Below are 14,945 nucleotides of genomic sequence, written 5' to 3' on the forward strand. Positions count from 1 at the left end.
TAGTTAGGAGCTCTGATCTAGGCCCTTCTGCAAGAAAAGGCCTCATTCAATTTTCTCCCTCCTTCATGTACAGGCACACACTTGATATTTTTCACGGATGTGCAATTTAACTGGTAAAGATGTTAAATATGCTCGTCAGTGTAGTCAGATTCTTGGAACCTTTTGTGATTATCGCTGCTGATGTCATAGGTTTCTCAAGTTTTGGGAAACACATCAAGATGAGTGCAATGTAAGATTATGCTTGCAGGAGTGGACAAATCCTGCAGCATACAAAATAATTTAAAAAATAAACCTGAGACGATGACAAGTTGTCCTTCCTTGCCTGTCTAATCTTTCTTTGCTGCATGCCGTCACTTTTAAAAATGTTGATATTGTCAAATCTATCATGGAAGCCCACATTAGGAAGGTTAGAAATGAGTTGGTGAAACAATACACACTCTTTTTCTTCCCTGGAGGATCTGTAAAGCTATTTATTGAGGTGTATGAAATATATCTTTTCATTTTCAATGAAATTAAGTTAGTTTTCACTGTTGTGAGGAAGAATGGATAGAAGTGATTTCTCAAATGCAGTTGTTATGGGTTCCTCTTGGGGATGCCATTAGTGTTTTTCTAGTAGTGTGGTTTGGTTAAAATAACAAAAAAATTAAAGAAATTAAAATAGCACTATAGCACTTAACATAAATAAGCACACCTGAACAGGTTTATTAGAAAATGTTGTTTCCTTTTTGCAGCAATATTTTTTATGGTATATATGGACAACTGATTGCAAATAAGATTTGTCAGTGGCCACACACAAAAATCTTTCAATAATAATATTAATAATAACCATCATCATCATAATAATGTATTGTTGAAAAATAAAATATTTTAGACCAAAGACAAGAATTTATTAAAAATTTCCATATCAAAGGTGATGGCCAATTTTGTCAGACAAGTTAACGAGATCTAATGTACCGTGAAGGTGTATATAACAAAACATCTAGCGAGTGTATTTAGACATGTACAGTAGACCAAATTGGTAGTGATGGATGGAGTGTGTGGTCCATCAGGGTGTAAGGTAGCAATTAGGGGTGCAATGGTAAGACAGAAATCAGGAATTGGTTGCACACCTTGGTTTTAATGTCACGGTTCGGTTCATATTCGGTGAGCAAAATGCAAAACATAAAACTGATTATCTCTCAACTAAAAGGAACATATTTCAGAAATATTTACAAAACAACGGATAAAGTAAACTGAAACAATATTATTTAATGATTTATCCCATCTTCTTTTTCAGAAATGAACGATACAGTTTTAACAGTGTTTTTTTCACTTAGATAATAATAAATAATCCATGGAAATTGTTATTACTCTTGCTCAAATGCTTAGGAAATATGCTGCTTGATGTTGCGTTTGCATTATTGTTATTTTTTGGTGCTGCAGTGTTTACAAGTGAATTAACAAGTTTGACATAGCGCCTACCATATTGCTAACCATGATGTCCACTAACCACAGGCTGAGCTGCACTGTATGTGTTTACAGAGAACAAAAACCTGAGGCTATTACAATGCCGTCTACTCACAACCTGTCCCTACATTCCGTACCGAAATGTCCAAGTATGAATGCGTCCCTGGTATTAAACCAAACAACACTGGAGGATGGCAATTGTTCAAACCAAGCTTTGAAGTTTGTTAATTCCAAATTGAATTCAGCTTGACCAAATGACCATAAATTTCCCAAGGGTCAATATGTAGATGTAATTTCTGGATTCCAGGAAAGCGAGCAAGTGGCAACAGCCACAGGGAAAAGTCGAAAGTGGCAACAACACAGTAACCTTAACGTAAAATATGACATCATTAAGTAACAGTAGTAATAGGAATGGCCTTTTGAAGGCAATTTGACGATGGGAAAAATTACAATATATTAATACATTAATTTGTATATTTAATGTGATGGCCTTTGAACGCCAGTCAGTGTCTTATTGAGGAATTAATGTTGCTCGAGAAGTTGCCATTGCAGAGATGAAGATGTGGAAGGAAATCTCAAATTATTTTCCCATTGAACTACAACAAATGACAATAACATTATTCAAAACAAATTAAACTTTTTTGTCCCCTTTTCCTCCCTTCTGATTTGCTCTATTCCTTCTAATAACAAACAGTTTTTTTTTTTTGCATTGAATTACATCAACTTCCACAGAAATAACAGAAAAAACATTTATTTCTTTACAGATCATTTGAAAATAATTGCTTCATCCTGCAAAAATCTCCTGTATGTCAAAACATGTATATTATGTAAACATGATCCTGAATAAATGAACATTTTAGATGGGCAACGATTAATTCCAAACTGCATGGCTTGGCTAGTCTGTATGCCTGTCATCGAAGTAACATATATCCGGATTGTACATATCTCAAAATTTCAAACATGTCAATAAATCACTGCTTTTGCAACATAAAGATTGGCATTATGTTCAGCACCATAAAAACTGTCATTGCGTTTCACCTGGCTCCTTTTTTGTCTTACGGAAAACAATGTGAAAAGGATTCCACCGGTGTCTGTTTCTTAGCGTCTGGAAGTAAACTCAGTAGCTATTAAATAGTTAAGGGTCAGAAAAGAGTGACGAAATGGTTTAGATGGGAACGCTGACTGTGCTTTTGTAAATGAGCTCCCTTGTTTGCATCCATTCTGTGAGTGTAAGCCACACAATTCAGCGGGGACACACTTTGGCGGCCGCTGAAAGACAAATCGATTATAAATAATGCAGGTATATTGGTACGAGAACCGTTGTTCTGTGATACCGCAATGGAAAAAATGAAAGAGTACTAAAAATGAAACTATAAGTTTCTAGTACAAGTACTTTCTCCGAAGAAATGGCCACAAACTCTCGTGCTATGATATACTGTATAAAGAGTTGAAGGAGCGACACGTTAGCAAATGTAACACATCTCAACGAGCCACCTTTGAATAGAAGTCAACAAACAAGCGGGAATTATTTTGTGCCAAGCAAACTCGCTCCCCACTGGTTGCATTTGGTCAATAGTGTTTGTAGATGATCTCATTGAAGCACACAACCCCCGAGTTACAGATCTGCATTGTGTCATTATATATTTAATTAAGATGATGCAGGGCTCGAGACTGCGGCCGAAATGCTCGCAAATGCGGCCAACTTTTCGGTGTGTGCTGGTAAAAATTGCATCCGGTGGCACGAGCACAAGGGATGCGCCTTTCCACGTGCGAATGTTCTGAATGTGTGTGATTGAATATCTTGAAAACTGCGTGACGTTTGTCTCAATAATAAATGCACGTGCCCACTAATCCACAAACACACCTTCACAATTCACAAGCAGAATCGAATAGTGACAAATGAAAAGTCATGATGAATATATTCATAGGATAAAAAAAAAGTGTCAATTGTGGATATATTTATGGATCTAAAAAAATGTGAAAATTGCACATATATATGTGAGTAATTCTGAGAGAAATATCTCCCTACACTTTAAGAGCTGGCCCCTATGAGTTGAACAAAATAATGTTCACATAAAAGCAGAGCCTTTGTTTTTGTTTTTTTACATGATGTCTTCTTTAAAAGTTATATAAAACAAATGACCTGTTTTATCAGCCACTGCTTTTTGCAGACAAACAATTCGCAAATATTGTGAGTCACTGTCAATCTTTACGTGATATTAAACAACAGTATGCCCATTAAGACAACTTTCCATCAGCAAATACGACGGTCATGCTGTACATCCCCCCAAAAAAGGGTAGAGCCCTTTGATTATAAGTGAATGATTTGATGTGCTTGTAAATGACAGTGTACATTTATTTTTGATTAGATTTTTTATTTTTGTTACTTAAGGAATAAATCAAGCATAATCAAAGATAGGAATAGTGTACAGTGCACTGTTGAAGCTTACACAGTATATTAGAGCAGTATATTAGAACACAGAGATTGATTCAAAAAAAAATTTTTATAAAATGTTTTGGTCAAGAATGTGAAAATTCAATGTGCATGAAAACAATAAATGATCCTAATTTTTGAAGTCTGGCAGGATTATTGACCTGCTCACTACTCAGAAGAGTCTACAAAAATGAATCAGTAGACATATGTTGTCTACTGGGCACATTTTCTACTTTTCTAGAGAGGCAATTATGAACTGTCCAAACAATAAACCAGAGAGGGAAACAAAGAAATGTGTGCTGCTTTTCACACTTTGACATTTAGTGACAAAAGTATTTCTGATGTGAAGCGATTTTGGTAATTAATTTTAGTAGCTGTGAGAGAATTTATTTATATTTGTTAAATATTTTCAGTAAGCTGAGATGTTTTATGAAATGTAGTGTTGTTTTAAGAGACAGTAGTTATTGTGGTGTGTGAGTGTTGATTTGTTTGCGCCATCCGTCATGTATGGGGTCACTCGGCCATGTTGTGCGATTGGCCCTGTGGTCGCAGCAGAAGCTGTGCTTTGAAATTATTACTCAACTTGCTGTGTTAATCACTATGCTCCAAGTTTTATATTGTGTCATGATCACCTTTTGTTCTGAGAACCCAATGGTTCTATGATCCCTTTTGCTTGACCAATAAAATGGTAGTGAACAGACATGGACAGATATTTTAATGAATGTAAATGTATTGCAATTAGCAACAGCAGTCTTTCTTTCGATTGCCTTCACCTCTTCCTTCCACTTGATTTCCCTCTGGCCTTTATCAGGGCTCGTACAGACACATGCAACCACACCTCTGTTAAATATTTGCCCCTGGTTGCTGTTTTGTACACCCGTGGAGGGAAGGGCGACAAAGTAAAGGCCTACAGGCTTCGCATTTGGCTTCCTGCTTTGTTCAAGATTCATACAGGCAACACCTGAGATGCTGGTTTAATTAACAGCCACCCGGTGGCTTCAACTTGCCTCAGATAGGACGGCTGCTTAAGAAAGGTGGCCGTGCCGTGCGGCGGCAGCGGCGGCGGCTCGCGCAGACGTGGAGGCTTGCGAGTTAGAGGAGCATTTGCATAAAGGGCAGGGCAACATGCCCAGTGGTGGAAGAGGTTGGCATCGCGCCTTTCAGACTGGCACAGAGGAAAGACTGGAGAGACAGACAGAAAAAGAGGGGGTGTAGTCAATAGTGCATCCCTTGTTCAGAGAGAGGAGGTCCCTCGTTGGCAGGAGCGCAGGCTAAATCTCCAGTTTGATTGTGTGCTAGATTGTCCCTTTATTTGTCTGATTAGTACTGGGCTTTATTTTCCTGCAGCTTTTATTCAGACACGAGATTTTCTATCTCTCGGCTTGCTCTGCCATTGTCGTTTTGCATATGTCTCCGCGTTTATGGCCAATCGGCACACCAGGCATTTTTTGGAGAACTTCCTAGACTCTTTGCCGGATCCAGTCTGCTCTCAAGCATCCCAATAAGGTTAACAAAACCGTTTGATTGCTCTATATTCAAACGTGTTTTCAACAATTTACAATTTGCACTGGGCGTACAGATAAATATAGGCCTCGCAACAAGCACAAAGCGGCAGCCAACTCATCATCAGGCGCTGCGTGTACACACCTGCAAGTGTGTTCTACTTTCTGATTCTCCAAATGCATGTGCAGATGTTATGTGGTATCGGACTCAAAGGTCAGAATAGTTAGTGTTGGACTGTTTGACTTGATATTTGGCCCAAGGTTCAGAGAAGGAATGCGTATTCTGTGCAGATTCTTACCCCACGTTGCTTTTGCATTGACCACTCAGTATAACGTGCATCCGAACCTCCTGACAATGAAGTCGGGCTGAACATTTTTTTTCCTTCCCATAAATATTTTGGTTTTATAGAATTAAGCACAAATACACAAAATTAAAGGCATATGAATCATGAATTAATATAAAAGACAAATTATTCAACTATTTCAACTAGTAGAGTTGTTAACTGACTAAACACCTTGATTTCTATTTTTTAGGCATTCGCTATGACAAACCTCACAAAATTCTAGTGTGACGTAAACATAAATCAGATAACAACAATAATTCAAACAAATCTCTGGCTTTCACTTTTGACATTCCATGAAACAATGACGTGTAAACATGTAGGCTGCACTTCTTTAGCACTGAACCTACCTAGACATATAAATAAACAAATGAATAAAATATACATGTGTGTATATATATATATATATAAAAAAACAAAGCCTTCAGATGAACCAAAATGAAACATTTTTCCCCCCCAAAATCGCACCCTTTGCGATTAGACAATTGTGTTTACTACACTGAAATGCCGATTTGAATTAAATGAATTGTTCAGCCCTAACACAAAACCAATACAATCCCAATTTATGGTTATGTGGGTGTCTCAATGAACAAATTCTACACATTGCTATACTCAATAAATTAATGGTGTCCAAATTACTGCCCCGGGGCCATTTTGTGGCCCGCAATCCATTTTTCAGCGGCCCACGGCATATACTAAAAATGACCTTTGACATGGCCCGCAAGGTTAGCTATAAACATAATAAACACATATAATTTCTTGCTTGTTTTGAATTGAATTGATATAATTCTATTGTTGAATCCATTAAAATTCAATCATTTTAAAGTGGCCGCTGCATCCTTCCATTTTTCTGTATGCGGCCCTCAAACCAAAAAGTTTGGACACGCCTGCTGTAAAGTGTCCGAAAATTGATTTGATGGCACTAGCACAGGATTCAGCGATCCTGGGTGTTAGCGGGTTAAGTTGCTTTCCATTAAGTTTGATATATCCGAGTGACCTGCATGCAACGGTAAAAGGCCGGAGCAAGAAAATGCAGAATGCACAGTTACAAACTTTGAAGAGGAAACGCATTTTCCAATGTTAAAGCCGTTCTTAAGAGGGGGGGAAAGCTCAATAACAACAGCGAGCCCTAGAAGTATCCATCAATGTGATGGAAAAAGAAGGTATAATGTCTTTTAGCAGTGCTAATAGGGTGTTAATGCTTGCTCTTAAATCAGTCAAACACCGTGCACCTTGAGTGTGGAGAAAGGTGGAGACAACACCATATTACTCATTAATACATGCTCAACAATGCATTTTCCACACTTTGCACAAAGTGAGCGATTCCGGATGAAGCTTTAGCGATCGTTTAGTGTGGCAACAATCGATTTAGTGGTGCACTTTCCGTGTGAAACGGCACGGGTGACATCGGCATTCTTAAAAGAGAGGTGAGCTCCTTTCACCAGCAAGTTAAGACTTGAACATTGAGATCTATTCCAATGAAGAAAATGTATGCACAAACATTAGAGTGCTTATGTTATAACATTGCCTTGCTTTGGGCAACTAAGCATTAGACTGTGATAAAAAAAATAAAATAAAATAAAGTAACGTCATATAGTAAAAGATACGTTTAGCTTCCTAGAGTGGAAGCTAAAAGCAGTTTTTGCTTTTATTCAAACTGTATCACATTCAATCAGTTTAGAAGTGGGCAGTAGAGTAAATAATATGAATTTGTTAAATCCTTTCTTTGTTGCAGTTCAGCCTAAAAGTGTTTACCGATTGCACAGCTGGTTTTCAGCAGAGTAGAAAATGAACGCCCACTGTTGGCCAAATGCTGCTAAAAACTGGCTGTGGTTGTTCAAGTTGGTCACATCTACCAGACACTTTGGCAGGATTGGGATTTGGGTCTTTTTTTTCACAGCCAATATTCATTTTTCCCAAATCACAACTGTTATATTTAAAAATGTTAGCACAACAAATCACATTCCAGTCCAGTCGGTAGTAGCGGCCGAGAGAGCAGCAGTCTGTTGCCTGGCACGGTGAGAAAACAGTCGTGGCTGTCGTGAGGCTGAGTCGGCCTTGCCTGGCCTGTGACTCGCATGAATAAATGCATACGCAAGCAGCAAATAAGCTTACCTGTGCATTATCTGGATAATATCACAAGAACTATTACAAGATCAAAAGGTTCAGCCATTACAAAAAAAATCGTAATCTATTTTGATCCAACCTGCGAGAGAAATTGGCAGAATTAAACTGCATCATCATCAAGTAATATTTTGATAGGTCAAATATTTTAGTGTGCCAAATCAATTGTCTTGTGAGGGATGCAGATACAGAAACATGACACCAAAATGCTCCTGTTCGTTCCACAAACCAACCGGGACTTCAATACTGCTTATCATCTGCATATACACACATCGCATGGCATTAATTGATCAGTTCACTTTCATTTTGAGCAGATAATAGGTTGGGCCTGGGTTTAAATTCACTGAATTTACCTTGCAATGTGCAACCTGCTGTCGAATGTAACGCTCCCGTTGATGGAGAAGTAAATAGAGGTTCCAGCGAGGCATCAGAGCCTCTTTGTCAGACTGGAATGCGCCGTCCGTGCCTCTTCCTCTGTTGGTTGGGCCGTGGACCACCCTGGGCAAAGTTAGCAAGCAGACACCGCAAATTGCTTGCAGATTTTTTCACACTTCGCAAGGTGCGGGTTTTCTGAACTCAGATGAGTACAAGTCATTCAGGATGTTAATGCCTAACTTGCTTGCCGCAGCAACAAAGAGTGTGGCTTGTTCTGGCCTACTTTTTTTCTCCCTAATTTCAAATGTAATCATGTGATGACTAACCAGAGTAGTAGTAGCGGTAAAGCTCTGAATACGCAGGACTTGACCAACAGAAAACCAGTAAATACTTCATTCTGTTTTCCTGAAATTCGTTTGTGGAAATGTGCACCACACACCTGATTGAAGCTCTGTGCATCGCGACTCCATCCTGGTCTCGTCTGCCCCCGTCCTCTATACTGGACTGACTTTCAGTCAGCTGAGCTCAAGTCAAGGGGATTTGGTGTCATGCTCTGTGCAGGGTCAGGGACATTCAGTTTGGGCAGGAGAGGACAGCAGAGTCCCACCAGCACCGAGCCTCACTAATGAATGGCTGGACGTTTGGTGGGCCCTCTGGTCATGCAGCCTGTGTTTTAATTGGTCTAATGAGATGCAGTGCCACCTCAGCGAGGTCAGATGACACAGGAAGAGACAAAGCCGGGTGGAGGGGCCTAAAGCGAGGCATTGTGGGGCGGCCAGATTTTTTTTTCCAGATTTAAGCTGTCTTGCAGTTGCCCAAAAAAATAAGCAATGGATAACAGAAGACATTTCCATTAATTGTTCAGAAAATTCTAAATTGGTTAAATATTTAGTGGGAAAATGCACATGTTAGAATACAAAAAGCACAAATGAAATAATAATAATTAAAAAATAATCACTTTTTGAAAGCAATAGGCCCGATCTTGTTCACATTATTTGTACAAACATTATGTTGTTGAAAGATTGCACGCTATTAAGAGTTGAATAATATAATTATAATAATAAGTAAAATAATGGAAACACCCCTCCCTTTAATACATTCATGCAAACATATTTAAATATTTTTAGATTCAGATTTAGAGTGTAATCTTGTTTCCCCCCTATTTTACTAGTGATGAACTGAATAATCAAATTGATTCACTTGCATAAATGGCTGGGAAATGCACCCCATATCATGCCACATATTTGACTTTGTCCAAAAAATTAAAACAATGTGTGACTTATTCTAAATACAGTATGTAATTAAAGGAGACGGTGAGAGTGCAGCGAGATTTACAAGCGCTGTTTGACGGACTTTTCCCCTTCACAGTGAAAGAGTTAATCCCAAATTGGCACCCGTGCCGTCTCAGTCAGACGTGCAGAGAATAAAAAAAAGAAAGAAAAGGAAAGGAAATCACCTTGCGTTTAAAACAAGTCGGCTAGACTTTTTTTATAAATGCGGGTCTCAGCAAATGCAGCACGGTGTGCAAGTATCAAGTGACATCCGAAAGATACACGCGCGGTTCGATTCAATGACACACACATTGTGTGCGTGTGTCGCGTCGAACTGACGAAAGCTTTTTATGCTGTTGCACAACTTGGGCGCTTGCAAAAGAAAAAAACACACACGCTTTTGATATTATTTATGGAACGCAATCGATGATGCGCCATTTAAAAAAAGTAAAAAGAAGTAGTTTTTTTTAGGGTGGTGGAGGGTAGGTGTGGGTGTGATGGTGCACCCGGGCTAAAGACTCACATCTGCAGGTTTTTGAAACCATTAATTAAACTCAGTATTTGCCTTTTAAATAACGTGACACGAACCGAAAATCTATCATGTTTGAAATGAAAATTAGAAGAATTAAGCAAAAAACATACAAGTAGAAAATGATTTATGGTACTCAATCGATGCTGTAAAACAAAAATAAATGTGTGTATTGTGTCCCCCTGTTAGTCAAATGGAATCCATTAAATACATTTAGTATTTGCCTTTTAAAGCACATGACTCAAACCCGGAAGTCCATTGTAGTTGAGATTGAAATAATGGCAGGGTCCGAATGTGCAAACGAAAAAAATGTATTGCACTCAAGATGACCCACAATGCATTTAGAAAAGTAATGAACATTGATTGTCACGCAACTGGTAGATATAGACCACAATGCATTGCGAGTATGAAAAAAAGAAATGGCGTGAGAGATTGCGCAAGCGCGAGAATCAAAAGTGATACAATAACTACTGGTATATAATATGGAAATATTTATTACCTTAGATGACTACTTTAGAAGTAGTGAGCTAGCTGTCTGAATCGTCAAACAAAATGAGGGCACCATTTATTGCGCTACTATATAGTGCGGGAGTATGTACTGAATGAGGGGTTTAAGGGATAATGGTGGACATTTGGACACAGTCAAGCTGTCGTTATTTTAGGTAAAAAAAAATCCATATCAATGGAAAATCACTGTTTCTAAGTGACGCTAAATCCAACCTAAATCTGAGGTACAAGTACGTTTGTCCTAATTTCTTTCCCAGGTAAAGAGATTAATCTTAAGTCACCTTCCATGTGTTGTTTATCTTGGCTCCAGGACCCTATTGAGTGGATCGGATCCATTCAAGGAGGTGGGCCTGCATGTAAAGCGGACACGCTGATCTAATGCTCACCCACGGAGGGTTCCACTTTGTCGTTTTACTCCCACAAGATTTGGCACTTTTGGATTTGTACTTAGGTGCTGTTTTCAGGCAAGTCGTATGACTAAGGAGAATGAGTGGAACAGCCTTGAAGTCAAATTTTTGTGACATTTGAATGGGGATGTATTTGCATTTTGGCAGGGTCACCCAGAAAGCCGTCATTTAGTTTGAAAGGCAGACACAGGAATCTCATTCAAGTGCCAGTTTATCTCATAGCGTCGACTTTCCGGATTTTTGTTCTGCAGGTGGCGGCAGCAAAAATAAAAAAATGGACACACAAATATTAAATTGGACTAAGAAGCCACCTTTCACACCACACACATTTAGAGACTTGTGAATCCCTTTTCCTTTATTGGCTTCTATTGTTGCTTTATCTAATTTGGCATCAGTCAGCTGAGACTGCAGCTGAGTGAGGATGAATGTGGAGGTGTGAATAGTGAGAGGCAGTCAGTTCTCCGCCAGGCCTGTGTTGCCTCTCTGGCCCTGCAATGAAGCTCAATTGAATGTTCTGCAGTTTGGAATCGGAAGACACAATGTTTTATTAGCGTGACAATTGGTTGCATTATGCACAAGTTCCCGTGTTTGCTTCAAGCATTGATTAAATGAGAATTTCAAGTTTGATCCAAGCCACAGCGTGAGTTTTTCAAGAGTCAGCAGAGTCTAATGCAAATGAATCACAGTGGTTTTAGACATTATGACATCAGCAGGAAGGCATTGTTAACATCAGATGTTTTAGCTGTAATTATTGGCTCCAGCAGTCTGTTGATTGTTTTTTTGTTTCTTTGCAGCTCTCGAATGATGAAGCCCATTTGTTTGTTTTTTTTCCTCATCTAGGATGAGGATTGAAGAGTGAACCTTCAGACTAGCTGTCTGCAGTGCAGGTGCTACCCTGAATGACTTGTCTGGCGATAAGGCAACATGGCAGCCGGCGGCGCCGCTTGCAGACTGGTTTCCCAAAATTGTCATGGGAGTTTGGGAGGATGTGTGTCATTTTCGGATTCAGAGGCGGCACATCACACTCTGCTGAGCATTTATCTTGTATGGAAACAGCTGAGGCAATTTCATTTTTGCCTCCCTTGTTGCCTTTCTCTCCAAAATCTGTAAGCATATCTGCATTTGAGCGACTGTATCGGTGCCTGGAAATCATCTGGCCGTTCATGCGTATGTGCCTGGTGTTTACGCAGTCAGAGCCCGGGCTGGCCGGGTTTGTTTCCCCCCTCTTTGTTTGCTGTGGTAAACCCACGAGCAGCTGCGGGTGGTGCTGGTCTGGAGGGATTGTGAAGCTGCGCCTCTGTGCCATCCTCTGCCAAGGTGGCATTATGCAAGCCGAGCGCCGGGCAGTGTTGTGGGGGGGGGGGGGGGGGGTGGCAGCCATACTAAAGATGGAGGCAGGCTAAGGGCTGCGGGGGATTGGTGCAGGGGAAGACTTACTCCCCTGAACTTTGTCTCTGTGTCAGAGTGGAACTTGTCGATTTGGCAAATTGCGCGACGTTGGACAAGGCTGCACACTAACCCCCCCCCCCCCCCTCCACCTCATTGCCACCCTCCCTCCTCCCTCTGTCTCTCTTCCCTCCCTTTCAGCTCTTGAAGCAAACGCATTGGCTGAGCTACAGGCGTCGCGTTGCCAAATAGGTGGGCCTTACTCGCGCTTGGCAAAGGCTCAAGCAATGGTTGGGGAAAGAGCGCGGCGAGGACGAGAGACAGCAAGCGGGAAAACAGAAAGAGAAAGAGAGAGAGTTGGAGAGAAAAGGGGAAAAAAGAAGCGGCACTCGGCTTTGCCAGCGGTCGTATGCGCTCGTCCAACATTGATTCGACTCTCCTTTTTCCCCCCCCCGTTCTGTGCTCTGCTCTCCCTGCCCCCCTGCCTCTGTGTGTGTGTATGTGTGTGTGAGTCTTGCACCGGGCCCAGGGATCAGAACAGACACCACTACCAATTACTCCTTGCCAAGGATTTTTTCAAGGCTTTTTTTTTTTTTGCAGGGTGGGGGTGATGCACAATGGATCATTTAATTTTTAAGTGCATCATCTCTGTTGTTCTCTTTTTTACCCCCACATTGCAATACTGTTAATAATTCTATTTTTGCTGGACTTTTTTTGTGTGTGTGCATTTTCTGCTTTTGCCTAATGACCTGCTGGCCAAGTTCCTATTGCAGTGAAACCTGAACTTTTTCCCTCCTGATTTTTTGTTTAAAAAATCCAACCCGCTGCTTTTAGTAAGCAGCTTATTCTGCTAATTATTTTTGACATTCCCTCAATTTTTTTCTCCACTCTTTGCCAAACCAGACCTTGCTTTACATTGGGGAGCGCGGGAGGAAAAAAAAAAACTGTTGCAGATTTTTTTTTTTCACTTTAAACGCTGTGCCAAATTTATGATGAGAGTGCAAAATGGTAACTACCAGGCCGTCTGTCTTCTTCTAGCTGTGTGGTGTTCTGTGACCATTTCTGTCTGCTTTCAGTTTGTTGTGGAAATGTGAGTCTGCTTGGAGCTCCTTTGCATGATAGCAGAGACAGGAAATGGTATGGCTGATCTTTTAGCAGCACATTTCAACAGTGGTGCTCTTGTGGCGGCAAAACTTGGCGATGCTGAGCGAGCGGTGTGTGGCAACGCTGGCACGGGAACGCTATGGCGAGATCTGGGCTTTGTTGCCCAGAGATATGTAGTGAAGGTATTATGGTTCGGCAGAATAATTTCTCTTTTACTGCAGAAACTGGCACGTGTGCACCGGCTTGGATTGTCATCATTTTTATTTATGTGTGTAAAAGGAGACAATTGATAAGATTTTTTTTTTGCAATTTAAATTGTTTGTTTTTATTTATTTTTGTTTACATTATGTTAGAATGTGTGAATTTGAATTTAATACTGTTTAGTAGTTTTAAGTTTAATGCATATGCGTTCCTTTTGGTATATTAGCATGCTTTGCTAAAAAAAATTAATGAATCACATTATCAACACTTTCTTCTCTGTTATCCACCAGGATGAATTCCATCCCTTCATCGAGGCCCTCCTCCCCCATGTCCGTGCCTTCTCGTACACCTGGTTCAACCTGCAGGCCCGCAAGCGCAAGTACTTCAAGAAGCACGAAAAGCGGATGACCAAGGACGAAGAGCGCGCGGTGAAGGACGAGCTGCTAGGGGAGAAGCCCGAGATCAAGCAGAAGTGGGCCTCGCGCCTGCTGGCCAAGCTCCGCAAGGACATCCGGCCCGAGTTCCGCGAGGACTTTGTGCTCACCATCACGGGGAAGAAGCCGCCCTGCTGCGTGCTGTCCAATCCCGACCAGAAAGGAAAGATCCGCCGCATTGACTGCCTGCGTCAGGCCGACAAGGTGTGGAGGCTGGACCTGGTGATGGTCATCCTGTTCAAGGGCAGCCCGCTGGAGAGCACGGACGGCGAGCGACTGGTCAAGTCGCCCCAGTGCTCCAACCACGGCCTGTGCGTCCAGCCGCATCACATTGGAGTGACGGTCAAAGAGCTGGACCTCTATCTGGCCTACTTCGTCCACACGCCAGGTATGTAACACGTTTGACCTTCATACACAAACCAGCCACGCAGGTTAGCTTCTTCTTCTGAACTACACAAACTAGTGACCTTAAATCAGTCTCTACTGCTTAATCTTCAACACGTTTCTGAGATTTTCACACATTTCTACCCTTAAGAGGTCCTGCACATTTAACAGTGAGGATTCAAACCTGTGTTTACCTCGGGATGTGTTTGCATCAGTACATTTGTTCAAGTATTTGCACACAAATTTGTCTAAATCCAAACGTGCACGTTTCCCGGCACCGTCTGTAAACAGAAGCATCTGCAGACCTGTTAATCCGCGTGTGTGCGGGAATTGCCGTGCCCGCGCGCAGCAGTATGTCATGTGGCTATAATCCACGTGAATGTTTTGAGGAGATTGGTGTGTATCAGTAGCAGTGTGCTGCGCGTGGCTTTCTTATTTTTTATTTGTGCGTGCGTGACAGCTGGCCTGATCCCAGGTAGTTTAAGAGACAGGCAGAGTCC

General features: G+C 41.0%; 1 protein-coding gene across 19 annotated transcripts in view; it reads left to right on the plus strand.

Moving 5' to 3' along the window:
• The window catches only part of nfixb (nuclear factor I/Xb), a 137,990-nt gene that overhangs the window by 32,942 nt on the left and 90,103 nt on the right, over positions 1-14,945 (plus strand). For 6 of the 19 annotated variants that reach the window (XM_077556039.1, XM_077556034.1, XM_077556036.1 and 3 more), the window contains one exon: positions 13,918-14,449. In XM_077556039.1, coding sequence (XP_077412165.1) covers positions 13,918-14,449 — 532 coding nt within the window. Of the gene's footprint in view, positions 1-12,680; positions 13,331-13,422; positions 13,609-13,917; positions 14,450-14,945 lie in introns of those variants that run through there. The other 13 variants (XM_077556040.1, XM_077556045.1, XM_077556051.1 and 10 more) reach the window with 7 other exon arrangements.

This window comes from Vanacampus margaritifer, chromosome 2 (genome assembly GCF_051991255.1).
Source record: "Vanacampus margaritifer isolate UIUO_Vmar chromosome 2, RoL_Vmar_1.0, whole genome shotgun sequence".
Lineage (NCBI taxonomy): Eukaryota > Metazoa > Chordata > Actinopteri > Syngnathiformes > Syngnathidae > Vanacampus > Vanacampus margaritifer.